This window comes from Geospiza fortis, unplaced genomic scaffold (assembly GCF_000277835.1).
Source record: "Geospiza fortis unplaced genomic scaffold, GeoFor_1.0 scaffold381, whole genome shotgun sequence".
Lineage (NCBI taxonomy): Eukaryota > Metazoa > Chordata > Aves > Passeriformes > Thraupidae > Geospiza > Geospiza fortis.
In genome coordinates, this window is record NW_005054348.1 from 4,578,424 (window position 1) to 4,593,908 (window position 15,485).

The window sequence follows — 15,485 nt, forward strand, 5'->3', positions numbered from 1 at the left end:
TGTGAGGAAAGGCTGAGAGAGCTGGGCCTGTTCAGCCTCGAGGAGAGACGGCTGAGAGGGGGATTATCCATGTGTATAAATATCTAAAGGGAGGGTGTCATGAGGATGGAGCCAGGCTCTTCTCAGTGGTGCCAAGCAATAGACAAGAGGCAATGGGCAGATACTGATGCACAGGAAGTTCCATCTGGATATAAGGAAGAACTTCTTCACTGTCCAGGTGACTGAGCACTGGAACAGATTGTTCTGAGAGGTTGTGGAGTCTCCCTCACTGGAAGTGTTCAAGAACCATCTGGACACAATCCTATGCCGTGTGCTGTGGATGGATGGCCCTGCTTGAGCAGGGAGGTTGGACCAGGTGACCCCATGTGGTCCTTTTCAACCTGACCCATTCTGTGATTCTGCAGCTTTTCTGTCTGCTTTGCTTCCCAATGTCATTTCCTCCTGTTCCTTGAGTGCACCTGTGTGCCGGAGCTGTCCCGACTGGCACTGCAGTGCATCTGCTGCTGTGTGCCCGGCCTGGCTCTTGCAGGAGGGCAGATCTGAGTGTGGCTCCATGGCTGAACACAGCTCCCGTGCCACTGGACCTGAATGTCAGGGTCTGAGTGATGATTATTTAAAGGGACCTGGGGGTCCTGGTCAGTTACAAGGTGAACATGAGCCAGCAGGGCCAACCCTGTCCTGGGGGGCATCAGGCACAGCATCAGCAGCCAGGCAAGGGAGGGGATTGTCCTGCTCTGCTCTGCACTGGGACAGCCTCACCTCGAGTGCTGGGGGCAGTTCTGGGCAAAGCAGAGTAAGAACGATTTAAAGCTGTTGCAGAGCATCTAAAGGAGGACTGTAAAGCTGATGGAGGATGTAGAGGGGAAGCTATATGAGGAGCAGCTGAGGTTGCTTGGTGTATCCAGCCTGGAGAAGAGGAGGCTGAGGGGATACCTCATTGAAATCTACAACTTCCTCTTGCTTATTAATCTGGTGCTGATAAACACATTTAAGGCAGCCTGGGAGCCAGTAGATGGCACTCATTCCGCTTGGCATTTAACCATTTGTGGACCAAAGATCTTGGTCTCTTGGCATGCCGCATAGAATCAAAGACTTAAGTCCCAGTTGCTATATGCATTACAAATGCTAAACTCATAAAAAGAGTAAAGAACTGAGCAAAGGAAAGAGCAAAGCAATTTGGAATTCTGTCCTACTTTTCCATGCAGCCCCAGATCTGTACCATTTTTCACTGACTCGTACCAGTCTGTTTCCTCTGGCCATGTTGTGAGTCATCATGGTTCAGGTTCAGTTCTAGTTGCTCTTATGTGGCACATGTCATATCATCACAAAGCTTTCCCTCAATTTCTCAATTTCTGGCCACCCAGGCAGTGCTGAGAGCAGGAGACATGTTAGCTCATGGCACATAACGTGGAGATGAGAATGTTGAAAGATTGCCAAGATCAAAAGATTCTTTCAGTTGAACTGATGTGACTTCAGGCAGGAAAGCCCCCCAGCTACCAAGGCCCCATGGTTTTCAATAGAGCAGTGCTTGGTTTACTTTTTCTTTTTAATCTGCAAGGATAGTTTTGTCACTGTACCAACTCTCTGCAGGCATTCTGTTCCATGCAGGCAAGGCTGTGCTCTGGCCAGAGACCTGGGAAGTTGTTCATCATCTTGCTGCTTGACAATGAAAAATAGTCAAGCACTGAATGTCCTTTGATACCCTTCACAGACTTTCATGAGTAGCGATAGGAGTGTGTCAATGTTATGAATCTTATTGATGATCAAACCTGAAAATAATGATAGCTTAGAAGTCTTCACTTAAAGATATATGAAGACCCCACTTTTCAGTGGGAAACATCATTTATATCAGTTACATATAAAACTCAGAGTGTAGGCCTCTCAAAACTTAAGAAAAGGCGAAGGTATTTAAGAAAATTTGAAGTTCTGAGGTGAGAATAGAAGGCATGATCACTCAACCTGAGAACATTTTTCATCTATTTTCATAGAGAGAGAGCATTGAGTACTGCTACTCCACTGTAGCATTAAGGGAGAAGTGAAAAATTCATAGAAAGATTGTATGTTGATACTCAAAGTGAGGCTAATGGGCATCATCTAGATAATTTTTTTTGTTAAAAGCGCTTGTGTTTCATTCCCATTTTCAAGTAGTACCTGGAAATACTGACACCTTAAGGAAAAAGCCAGACAACAACCCAACATTTGTTCTATATGGTAAATAAAATAGAGGGCCCCAGAAAATTGGGAACAAGCAGAACATTGTCAAGATCATCATGTTTCATACTGACCTACAGACTTTCCCCCATGCTATTTTAAAGTCATCCTTGATACATTAAGAAATCTGCATCTAAAGGTCTTTGCCATTCTCAGGACAACCCTGTCTTTCAGCACTTTTTGGAACATTATCTCAAGGTTGAAGGCGCTAAGTTCTCCCAACAGCAACTTCTATCTAGCCCTACATTTATTTCAGGATGTGTTTAACCTAATCTGGATGTGACTTTGAGGTGGAAGATTTAAATTTGAATGCCTAAGCAAAATACCATGATTTTGTATTCTGTTATTAATTTGTTGAAGAGAAGAATGAATTTTTTCCAGAGGCAAATAATAAAAGCTTCCATTAAGGAACATGTGTTTCCAGCCCACAATATTAGAGTACAATTTTGGAAATTCAGCCTAATGTTGTTTTAGTTTAGTTACTGCTCTTAATATAATTAAAAGTTTCTTTGAACTCCATATTGTAATTTTAATGTGGGCAAGCATTAAAGACCTCACAAGTGTTATTATCCACTCTGGGAATAAATTTGTAATAGATGCTGGAGGAACTAAAGAAACTTTCTTCTATAAAACACAGAAGTCCACACAGTGCACTTGGGTTGGAAAGGTCGTGTCTTTTCTTAATAACTCTGCAAGGTGGGTAACTGCCACAAATTCCTCAAGTTCTGTAACTTCTTTTTAAGTCTGTTTTGTTTAATTAAGACCATTTTCAGCTGAAGCCTAGCCCAGACCTCTGGGATTGCACATTTAGTGGATGAACCATTTTGTCATCCTGCATGTACTTCGCTGTGGAAGTAGCATTACAAGAGACAGATGGACCTCTTCAATGTGGTTTTTGTTCAGTGTGATAACTGAGGACTGACAGGAGAGGATGTGGGCATGTTAGGATTGCCTCCAGTGGAGGTGAGGTTTGGCACTCACTTTGCATCTCCTGGGTCTGGGTTTAGTCCTACTCTGTGAATTACAGATGTGTTCCTTATTCTCAGCCAGAGGCTATGGTGAAGGTAAGCTTAGGTGGCTCCTTCTAGAGAAGGATTTTGGTAATTATACTGAGATCCTTAAAATTTAATTGATCTGTAAATAATACAGCAAATCTTCACTGAATGTGTTACAAACCAGCCATTAAGAACAGTAAGGAAAAAATACTGTTCAAATAACACTGCTACTACAGTAATAATTCTGGGGTGTGGGGTGGGAACATGATTGGCTAACCTGAAATAAACTCTGAAGTGCAATGAATACAGAAAGAAATTAGCAAACTTCACTTATTCAGAAATGGAAGGAGAAGCATGCAAACGTTTTTAAAATTTGGTTTTCAATTTCATATATGTTGTTATGTTTAAAAATAAAATGTCAAAAATGTTCCAGACCATAACAAAGGAAAATAAATTACTTATTGCAATATATAGAGCACAGTCAGGATCCCCCTTGTGTTTTGTAATAAGAAAGCCAAATTGCCTGAGCAGTGCACACTTCATGTAGCTTTTCTGCAATTAAAAAATAATTGAAAAGCTCTTTTTTTTTTTTTTTTTTGTTTTTTTTGCAGCAAGGCAGAGAGACCTTGCCTTGAATGCAAAGCCTTTATGTGGCATGGTAAAGAATCTGTCAAGAGTACAAAGATCATCCTGGAAAATAACATATGCTAATTGTACATAACTCTGTTTACAGACCAGCTCACTACTGGAAAAACAATATTTTTAATTGGTTTTCTGAAAGAGAGTGCATCTGAAACCGGGCTGTTTTGTTTTTCAGTCTACTGTGACATTTGGCTGCGTCCCTAATAAAGAATCCATTCCTGAAAGCAGCACAGCTAATGTGTTTTATTATTTAAGGGTGCAATTGGGATTAAGGGCACTCTCACAAGAGTCTTTAATTTGCCTATGAACCTATGCAAATGGACCCCTGTTCATGTGGAAGCTATGTAAATGTTGTTACAATTTGCTGTATGTGTAGTCCAGCAAAAAATTGTAGCTTAATTTTGCCAAAGTCCAAACCCTGGAGAAAGGAATACTATAATAAGACTGTTTCATTGATATTTCTAATGCCCAGAGATTTGCAAATGCATTCCTGGTGTGGTTTTCATGGTAGCTTTAGATCAGGATGAAGCTTTGTTCTTCAGTGTATATTTTTACTTTATATCATGTCCTATGGCTTCCTCTTCAAGAATTTTTTTACTTTCCACAAACCCCATCCCAAAATATTTTTATTTAAAAATAAGTAATGTTTTAAAATTAGAGAGATGAATCAAAAAAAGTCATGTTCATATACTTTAGAAACTTCATCCTTCAGAGACAGAAGTTATTTTCTCAAATATTTGTATACTGTATTGTATTGGGCACACATTTGTGAACACTGTTTCCAAGCTGAGTATCTTTGATGAACAAAGCAAGAGTTTTGTCTTTTGAGTAGTGATTTATAAAAGGCTGACAAACATGAAGTTTGAATTAACATATCAGTACTTTTTTTTTGGTCATATTTAATACCACTGAGACTTTAAAATATATGTTGCTTTCCTTAAATGTTTTGGATTGCTTTGATCAAAAAGAATCTCATATACTACACTATGAAGAAGATGGTTGTACTCGCTTTTGAAGTTTTGTTTTTTCTTTAATTTGCCTTTGCTAATTGGTTTTAATTTTTTTTAAGATAACTAAGCAAACTTCTAAGTTATGAAAATGGAAGATTTTTTTTAAACAACAAACAAGCATAGTCTTCCTAAATATTTATCCATAATCTTCCTAAATATTTGACTAGTCAAACAGTTCTTAAAGTAATAGCCCTTTAAATTTGCTAGAATATTGCTATACTTTTAACATCCTTTTTTAGGGGAGCACAGTATCTGTGGACTTTTGTATGTCAGTATCAAATACTCATAATGTTCCTTAAATGTAACAAATCAGAAGGTGTGTAAATAGAATTTATGGTGTGAAGCTTTACTTTTCTTCTGACACGTAATTTGAAAGTACCTTTTAATCAAAGTAGTGTCTATTTTTTCAAGAAAAAAATGCCAGTTACTTGTTTCTGATGCCAATTACATATTTAAGGTAGAAGTTGAAAAATAGCTAAAAGCGCAGAGAAATCCAGTTACCTCTTTTTACTGCTTTTGTGATAACTGAGGCACATCTATGAGAAAGTCCAAAGAACATGAAAAAGTTCAGTAAGTTAAAGATGTGCCTTCTTCACTCATGCTGCCCAGGCCACTGCAGAACAGCAGTGGGGACCAAGACATGAGCACCAGGATTGGAGTTATACTGCCTGACTAGAATCTTAAAAGTAAGTGTGCAAGCAGTTCTCCATAGCTGAGCTGCTTGTACCAATCTTCTCTCAAAGTGTTAGTGATTATCAGTGTCCCCAAAGTTACTAGCTGAAGCTATCCAGTGAAACATATGTGTACTTAAACTGCATCAGTCCTTGCTTGCACTGATTTTGCTGAAGTCAGGCTTTACTCACAGGTTTCCTTCCTAGTTATTTGAGGTTGGTGTCAGATGTTTTAGTTGTGTAGCTGGAAAAAATAATGAAATAGCTGGGTATGGAAAAAATTCTTCCTACAGGGAATATTAGTTCTGTAGTGTACTGATGGTACGTCAGCCATCATCCAGTTAGTCTGTAGCAGTGCACACACAAGTGTTTTGCAGTAAAGGTGGTTTGTAGGTCTCACAAATCCCTGGGTGAACTCACACTGTCTAGGTCACTGGCTGGGTAAGCACAGAGGACTTTTCCTTCTTGCAGCAGAGACTCAGATAGAAATAAAGTATCTTAGGAATATAATATATATTAAGAATGGGGCTCTCATCTAACTCTAGAAGACAGAAATACTAAATTTAACCTAATTTTCACAGCTGCAGAGAAGGTTTGGTATTTGGCTGCCAGAAGCTGTGGGGCAGAAGACACCGCTATTTGTGTATTCATTTGTAGCAGTCTCCGTATATATCTGCAGTAAATTTCTGAATTGTTGGTTTTGCCTGGATGGTTGGTCTGATAAATTTTCATTGTCTAAAATTCATGTCAGCTGTCAGTGAAAATTTTTCAATACCTCTTAACTGAAAATTTTTTGATCAATGTTTGATTTGGATCTTCCAGTTGAAAATACCATTCTTTACTCAGAAAGATTTTTGGTCCTGGTCAGAAAATGTTCTGTTGTAGGAGAATTTGAGAGCATAATAAAACTGGGTGTGCGTAGGATACCCTTCATCTAACCTTTATGACACCCATTGTGTTGAATAATCTTACTTTGAGTGGACTTGTCCTGTGCTTGTGTTAATAAACCTATTAAAAAAATTGCACTTGTCCGATGCTACATCAACCCAGAGATTTGACATATGCAAATCACCACCTATAAGAATATCTGTTTATGATTTCCCAGTAGAAAGAAATGAAGCAAGACACTGCCTCTAATTAAAGTAGCAATTTCTTTTTCACTCTATTAAATCTTATAACTGTGGTCTTGTGTTATGTCCTTTTTCCATCTAATTAACTTTATTTTTAGATTTCTCAAACTCTTGGTTAGTTGAGGGAGTTTTTTAATTCATTACATCTAACCTGTGTACTGTCATACACAGTGTTGTCTTATTGAAATGAGTTTTTTCCTTAAGCTGGACAAAGAAACACTGATTGGAGGTTGCCTAGACACTCTATTCAATTTATGCATTTGTTCAGATGCTTTCCTTGACATTGATGTTGGACTTCTGAGTCAATTTGCTGGTGAAATTCTGCATTCTCAGATTCTACAAAAGTAATTCTGTTAAATAGCAAGGCAGTGTTAACTTTGGACACCTTCCTAGTTTTGGCTGGTTTTGTTTTATGCCTAGTAGCTGGTAGAGTGCTGTGTTTTGGATTCAGAATGAGAATAATGTTGATAACATACTGATGTTTTAGTTGTGGCTATTAGTGCTCACCCCAAGCCAAGGACTTTTCAGTTTCCCATGCTCTGCCAGGCAGCAGGTGCACAAGGAGCTGGGAGGAAGCACAGGACAGCTGACCCAAACTGGGATACTCCATAGCCCACAGAGTGTCCTGCCCAGTAAATGAACTGGGAGAGTTGGCCAGGAGGGGCTGATCACTGCTCAGGGATGGAATAGACATTGGTCAGTGGCTGGTGAGAAATCATGTTGTGCAGCTCTTGTTTCTCCTGGGCGTTATCTCCCTCTTATTATCTTCCATTTCATTATTATTATTGTTGTTGTTGTTGTTATTATTGATATTGTTATTATTATATGTTGCTTTATTTCAACTATTCTTTTAACCGCCCATGGTTTTTACCTTCTTCTGAGTCTCCTCCTCATCCTATTGCAGGGTGAGTGAGCAGCAGTGTGGTACTTAGTTGGTCTTTGTATGACAGAAAAATGAAAATTGAAAAACCTGTATGTTCTCTCCTGGGAGTTTGTCTGTAGGTGTGTGTTGTGTGATGCTGCATTTTTAACTGTTCCAGCATTTCAGAAAGTGGTGTGCCGACATTTCTCTTCTGGCAGTGCACCACCATGCACTCATTAAAATGGAAATAAAGATAATTTCTGTGACTGTTGTGTTCTCAGCATGGCAGCTAACGTGAAGGCCCGGGAGACCAAGATTAGCTGAGGACAGCTTGGAGGAACCAGACTGGAGGATTAGCAGCAGGAGAAAGCTGGCCTGCAGGAGAGCACTCTGCTGCAAGTGCAATTGTTTGAACTGAAGTGATGGCTGCTGCTCCTATGCTGCTCCTCAGCTCTCTGCTAGAAGTTACTTGCCCCTTAGGTCTGCTAGATGGGCCTTTTGTGAGATTATTTAACCCCCTTGCTCACAGTATAACAGCCTTTTAGTAGTCCTAGCTCAAATCAAGGAGTGATCAGCCAGGCAGGTAAGTCAATAAAGCTGGAGGGGATTGATGACAAGCAGTTCCCAGTGGTCTGGGTGAAATAACCTCTCCAGCAGAACAGCAGATGTGTTGGAGAAGTGATGGTTTAGTGTCCTACCACTGTTTAGTGGCAACTGACTCTTTGGCTGTGGATCTGTGTGAAAACTACATTATCAGTATTCTGAATGTGTTGGTGTTTGCTTAATGATGGAAAATGGGTTGAAACATCAAGACAATTTAACAGTATGGAAGAACAATGCAACAGCAAAAAACATTTACTGTCTCCTTGAAAGGAAGAAAAGGGTAGGATAGGAGGATAAAGCATCTCTGAAAATAAAGAAGTGATAGAAGAAATTATTTTTCTTTCTAAAAAATACCCAAAATAACACCAAATCTGCAGATGAGCCATGATCAGCTAACCTTTAGCATGATAGTGGTGCATTTCTTGAGTCTTAGGAAAGTAGTTTAGTTTTTTGCATCTGTGCAGCACAAAATGATAACTAAGTCTATTCCTGCATATTTCATTATTGATCTTAATCCAAAGCCTGTAAAAATCAGTAATAAATCTTTCTATTTTATAAGGAAACTCTGCATGTCAAGTGTTGTGTCAAGGGAGAAGAAACAATTTTTCTGGATGGATTAAAACTGTATTGAAAATGAAGATGACATTAGGGAAAAACTACTTATAATTGAATTGCTAATTTGTGTTTATCCAGTTGTACTAAGATCAGAGGAAAATTTTATAAACTGTTCCTTTCCTTTTTTCCCCCTAATTCTTCTTATTTTGTGATTTTCAGAAATCCTGCCAGAAACCTGTGGATAAATACATTGAGTATGATCCTGTTATCATCTTGATTAATGCTGTTTTATGCAAAGCACAAGCATACAGGCACATTCTTTTCAATACAAAGATAAATGTAAGTTGCTATGCCCCTGCCTTGTGGCTTTTTTTGTTAAAAATATATTTAGGTTTGGTAAATCTGTTGTATTAGTTATAAAACTTTAAAGACTGTTCATCTCCTGCCCCTCCACAGATTTCAGCAAGCTGAACCAGTTATATGATGAATAGAACACATGGAATCTCATACTCTCACTGTTACTAGGACAGCTTCTGTCTTCACAGCAGTGATGCTGCAGTACCAGCAAATACAAAGTCATCTTACATGTTAAAGAGAGGAACTGCAAAGAACTGTTCATGCAGTTTTCTACCTAACCTCTAACCTGCCTATCATGTTAATTGATGCTAAAAGGATGTTGTGCTAAATGCCACTGTAAGAGAAAGACCTAATTGCAGATTAATTTTCAAATTGAATTTCTGTTGGAAACAATTCTTTTTCAAATGAGCAATAGGAGTATAACATACCAAATTAACAATACTGTGCCAGTTAAACCTACTGTACTAATTTCTGACAAGTGTCTCCCTGTGTAATTAACCATGCCCTCAAAGCCAGAGCAAAAGATGGTGGCTTTCACTTGAATTGTGGTTGGTGCGGAATTACATAGTTAGGCTGTCCAGTCTGGAGTGTAGAGGTGTAGTGTTTTAGTTTTGCATATTTTTACTGTAAGGACTGATTTCCCTGGAGAGGGAAGCTAATCTAGAGCGAAATCTCTAAGCATAAGTATGTGCTGTGTTCATGTTGGTACCTCTTAGCAGGTTCAGTTTAAGCAGTGTAGATAAATACACTCGCTTCATCTTTCAAACATAAATCTATCTAAATATTTTTAATTAATTCGGTGCTTCTGGAGACTGGTAATGATGTTTCCTGTGCGGCTTCTGCAAGGACTGTCTGTGAAAAGTTCATCTATTGAAATTAATTTAGTTGAATTTTAAACTGGCAAAGCCGGTTCATGTATGTGCAGTTGGCATAACTTGCCTCCAACAGAAAAAGTAGAATCCAGCACAGAAATTGTTATGTTTAAATCTGTATAAAACCAGAAATCACCTCATATATGCGCTGGCTTATAGACTGTATAATGTGGAAACATGCTAACTGTTGGCCCTCACAACATAATTTTTGATGTAACTTCAGAAGATATTTTAAATAGTTTTGTTTGGTTATATTGCTCTCTTTATATTTGGTGCCTCACCCTTATATGAGCTAAGAAATATTTTGGTATAACTACACTGCTAGTTTCTTCTAATGGAGATTGTACCAGGGAAAAAGAGAAACAAGGCTACTTAAATCAGTTTGCTGAATGGAGTAGTTACCCTTAAACAGAAATTTTAGATAGTATAGTTCCATGCTAGCAATGGCACAATTTTGGTTTTTCATTCCTAGCTGAATACCTTCCCAATTTTAAATAGTATGGATCAGGCCTTAACCACAGTTACATATCTTCTTCTGTACAGAACTGTTGATGCAGTTTTGTGCATGTTGTAATTTGACTGTCATGTTAGCAGATGTTAAAAGGATGATGTGATAAATTAGTGGCTCAGCAGAAGTAATTTTGCTTATATGCTAAAGAAAAGTAATACACCCACAGAGTTTGTGTGGAGGTGTTTAAATGTTTTTTAAATGCTAATTTCTTACTAATTATTTAATTTATGCTGATTTAATAGTACTCCTTTTATTATTCTTGCCTTTACCAGATTCATGGGAAGCTCTGCGTATTTTGTTTGCTCTGTGAAGCTTATATCAGGTGGTTGCAACTACAGGATTCAAGCCAAAATACAGATCCTGATGACTTAATCAGATATGCCAAAGAATGGGATTTTTATAGAATGTTTGGCATAGCTTCTTTAGGTAAGATTGGTGATTTGTATTATGTACTCTTTAAGCATTGAAGAACTTCAAGCCCATACTGCAAAAATAGAGAATGGATGTGATGTCCAACCGAGTATGGTTACACAATTATACACATACTCTCTAATTTGCCTGCATTTAATGGAAAAAGCTGTCCTGATTACTGTTCAGACTGATATGGTCAGCATTAGATATGAAGAGACTGAAAAGTGGCAATATTTAGAAATCTTTGCCTGATATCTTTTGACATAGTTTGAAGATCAGTGTAAAGCTCAGCCTTATTCCACGTTTCATGTTGATTTCAAGGTTTATTATTCATTAAGGTGATACAACATTACTAAAGTAAAAAATTGGGAAAAGTTGTATCTGTTTGGGGTTGTTTTTTTAAACAAATAAACTAAAATACAGAGCAGTGTATTCTAAGACCAGTGTATTCTAAGACTGCACTTGAAGGCAAGGAAGTGGTTTTGTTCTATGCTGGTTAAAACATTTTTTCTCATACTTTTTCAGATTATAGTGTTTAAGTCAAACTTGCATACTAAAACTAGTATTTTTCTTACACATTCAGAGCTTAATTTAAATCCTCTATTGTCTAATGTTGTTTTAAGTAGGTTTTTATAATATGTCAGTAAAAATATTGAACTGATTTTTCAGTAGTGACTCATCTATTACAATTATTGTGAGAGTTTCTTTGACATCTGCATTAATGCCAGCATATCACAGGAGTGGTGTCAAAAAAAGTCTGGTAGCTCAAAGGTATTTTCACCTTGGTGTTCTTTCTCATGCTGTATGAGAAGGGTTCATCGCTGGTGACCTTGGCAAAGGATTGATTTTGTTTTACAGCCTAACAGACAGTTGAAAAAAAAACCTCTCATTGCTAAAAAGTGAAAGTGAAGAGGTTCTTGTTCTTAACTTCCTGCCCTATATGGAGTCAGAAATTACAAATATGATAATCCTACAGATGGAATCCTGTGATAGAATTATTCTGAATGTCATGATACTGAATTGGTTTAAGGAATATTTGGCTATTAAAATGAATGCAGGAGATAAAGAACATTTGTATTTGCCTGTGGCTTTTAAGAAGTGATTCTACTGCATTTGGGACATGTCATTTTACTGAAATTCATTCAGATCTGGACTTGATTTTTGGCACTTTGTTCTCTCTTTCCAACGCCTCTTATTTCCTTTCAGAACAAACTTCATTTTTCATTGGTATTTTCATTACCTTGTGGTGGATGACACCTGACATGCTGAAAAGAAAGTCTGACTTCATCTTACTTCTCAAAGCACTGCTGTTGTCCACCTATGGAAAGCTTCTGCTAATTCCAGCTGTTATTTGGGAGCACGACTACACACCTTTGTGCCTTGCATTTATAAAAGTGTTTGTCTTGATATCAAACTCTCAGGCAATTAGAGGTACATTTTTGCATTTTTATACTGCATTATCTGTACAGAATACATGTGAGAGACTGCTGATGTTACAGAAGTCACTATTATTGTTATCATTTTAATCTATACCAGATACATGACTGAAATAGCTCTAGTTTAAAGCTGTGTTCCTTAAACTTTAATAGAAAGTGATTGAAACAAAAAAAAAATTTAAAAGGAAGAAAAAAAGTATCTCTTATCTCACCATCATCTCTTTGTATATATGGTATTATATGCACCAGATCCATCTGTCACAATTTGAGGCAACTCATGGATCATTGAAACATAAAATAGATTTCTTTTGAGTTTCTTAAAAATGAAAATTTCATATTAATTTTTTTCATGTTTTTGGAATGCAGACTTTTAACAAATTTGTGTGATTTCTAATACACACAAATGAACATGAATTCTCATATGATTTCTGTGATCTCCTTAAATGGTACATGATAAATTTGTTCTGGGTTTTTTTGCAGTTACATTGAACTTGAACCGAATACTCCCTTGGTTTGCCATCTTCTTTGGATTAATTTTGGAAAATGGTGTGGTCTGCTTGTTCCAGAAAATGGGATGGGATGTTTGAAGTGTCAGCCCAGTGAAGAAATACCAACAACATGATGATAATTTTCTAAGAATGATCTCTGCCAGCAGGCTCCAAAAGCACTGTTTTCATAGGGATAAAGAAGGTAATAGATAACAAAAATTGGCTATTTTCTGTGCTGAGCCATAAAACTTCAGCCTTAAGTTGTTTATTTTCCCATTAAAAATATGAATGTCTCACTATCCTGACAGTTTTATAAATCTGGCTCCATAGCTGTGGCTCTAAGAAGAAAGGTACACTAAAAAAACCCAGCCCTGCTACCAATCAGTGCATTTTGGCAGACAGAGGAGGATGAATTGTTCCCTTAAGAGGAAGGGAGTCAGTGGAAAAATGTAAAAGCCAAAATTTATATTTCCGCAAAACCAGATTTTTAAAGAGAAAAGTGAACATTTGCAAATAGTTTATTAGAGAAAAGGCAAGTATTCCAGAGTGAAACTACAGTGGGAAAGCCAAGCTGCATTCTCTGGAATGTTTGTGTTAACAATCTAAAAAAATATCTAGTTCTAGAGTAGTCTCTAGGAATGACAGTATTAAACTCGCTTGACATTTTAGGTGATCTCATAAATACTTGAAATGTTGTGTGATCTCATAAATGCTGCTTTCTTCTGAAAGCTGAAGAGAGAGTGAAAGGACTGACCCCCAACATGCAGGGATGTTCAGGGTACTGCTTCTTCTGCATTTAAGTCACATCCCCCACACCCAGTCCTCGTCTGGCTGCACTTTTAGTGGAAGCAAAAATTGAAACATGAGGCCATTCAGCAATAGAGTAGTAGTTTAAAAATAAACAAACAAAAATGTTTAGGCCTAAATTAATGAAGAAACATTTATAGTAGTTCTGCACCTTCTTCCTCAGCAAGAGAAAAGGAGAACTAAGTGGCCCACAAAGGAACTGACAGAATCAGTTTCCACAAGAGAGTAAAAAGGGCACAAACCCACTTTTGTGCAGGCCAGTTTCTATTCATCCCATCCAATATTTGACTCTCCTGCTTGAGTTCTGGAAGGCTGTACTGTCTATAGGGATTACTTCCATTCTTTGTTTTCCTCAGATGCTGTCTCATGTCTGTGTTTTCCAGAATGAATCAAAAAACATTTTGCAACATCTTCAAGTTAATTCCCAACAGGTTTAGAGTAAGTCTAGATTATGACCACAAAAGACATCAAACATGTTTGTCTGATGGAACTTCCCATGCTATGCAAGTTATTTGATCAGAAAAGCAAATGGTTGCTGATTCTCTTTTATTAAATCAAAGGCTGATAGCACTTTTGTTGTTTGTGTTACACTTCACAACTTCCTGAGCATGTCAGAGAAAGCAAGAAACCCCAATTGCAACATTTTTAAATAGGGGAGACTCTTGACTCAATTGGTAATGAATTAATTTCCCCAAATTGAGTCTGTTTTGTCCATGACAGTAACTGGTGACTAAACTCTCCCCATCCTTACCTCAGCCCATGAGCCCTTCCTTTTGTTTTCTCTCCAGTGCCTAGCTGGGGAGTGACAGAGCAGCTTTGGTGAGCATCTGACATCCAGACTGGCACTGGATTCAGTCTAGAGGCTGAGTGGAGCCCATTTCAGTGTAACTAATGCGGGTTGTTATATGTAAACATGATGCTGTCAGCAGAAAAATTGTAAATACAATGTAAATAAATTTTGTTTGAGAACAGTCTTCTTAAATTAAACTTGATTTCGAATTTTTAAAAACTGATTTCAGGTATTTTCTGAGGTTTTTTCCAGAACACCTAGAATGGACATGAACACATTCTGAAAGAAACAGTGTTTACTTATTTTGTCACATACACTGATAATGTATCAGTTATGCATTCTGTAATGCTGCCAGGAGCCACCATTGCCCTTACACAACTTCGAAGCAAGAGAGGGCAATTAAAAGCTACAGAGCTGTGGAACAAAAGCAGGTGTGGTACAGGTTCTCAGTCTTCAGAGGCATCATTAGTAATGTAGGGCATTCAGCATTATTTGGTGTTAAAGTTACTCCTTTACCAAAACTAACATGACAAATACACTAATATTTCATAAATCTAGGGGGAGCTTAAGGACACCCACTGAGGGGGGGGGAGGGGGAGGCAGATGAGTGCATTTTTTATGCTTTTGAAAGCATAGAGTGCTTCAGAGAGAAGCAAGACTACTTTAAGTTTCTGCCTGTTTAAAACTGTCACGTCTCTCTTGCTTTTACTCTTTTTTGTCAACTTTTTGTAATGAAACAGTTATTTGTGCTGGAATATGGATGGCAAATAGCTCTTTCTATGTATCATAATCTGTTTCATTAAGTTATAGGAGAGGATTTATTTGAGTTAAAAAAACAGCAGCCTGGATGTGAACCTATAGAAACTCTTTTGAGTTTTGCTTGGAATGAGAAGGGGTATTGTGGCCTATGGAGCAAATTCAGAACTGTGTTGCATGAAATGCACAGAAAAACCAGGGCTGTTACTGAGACTTGGGTTGAGCAATGGCTCAGTGATTGCGCAGTGGGAGCTGGGAACTCCTGTAGGTCCACAGGCCATGTAGCAAGTATTTAGAAATTAGCATATGCAAAATTGGAGAATTAGAGTAAAAGATAAGGAGGGTTAAAAGAGAAGGTAGCAGACTTATACAAAATTA

At 37.8% G+C, this 15,485-nt stretch overlaps 1 protein-coding gene across 1 annotated transcript in view; it reads left to right on the forward strand.

Moving 5' to 3' along the window:
• ARV1 (ARV1 homolog, fatty acid homeostasis modulator) overlaps positions 1-14,543 on the forward strand; it is a 15,549-nt gene extending 1,006 nt beyond the window's left edge. Inside the window, exons 2-6 of the mRNA XM_014307910.2 lie at positions 3,818-3,864; positions 8,899-9,018; positions 10,692-10,845; positions 12,037-12,261; positions 12,747-14,543. Coding sequence (XP_014163385.1) covers positions 3,818-3,864; positions 8,899-9,018; positions 10,692-10,845; positions 12,037-12,261; positions 12,747-12,853 — 653 coding nt within the window. The 3' untranslated portion in view covers positions 12,854-14,543. The remainder of the gene's footprint in view (positions 1-3,817; positions 3,865-8,898; positions 9,019-10,691; positions 10,846-12,036; positions 12,262-12,746) is intronic.
• The last annotated feature ends 942 nt before the right edge of the window (positions 14,544-15,485 follow it).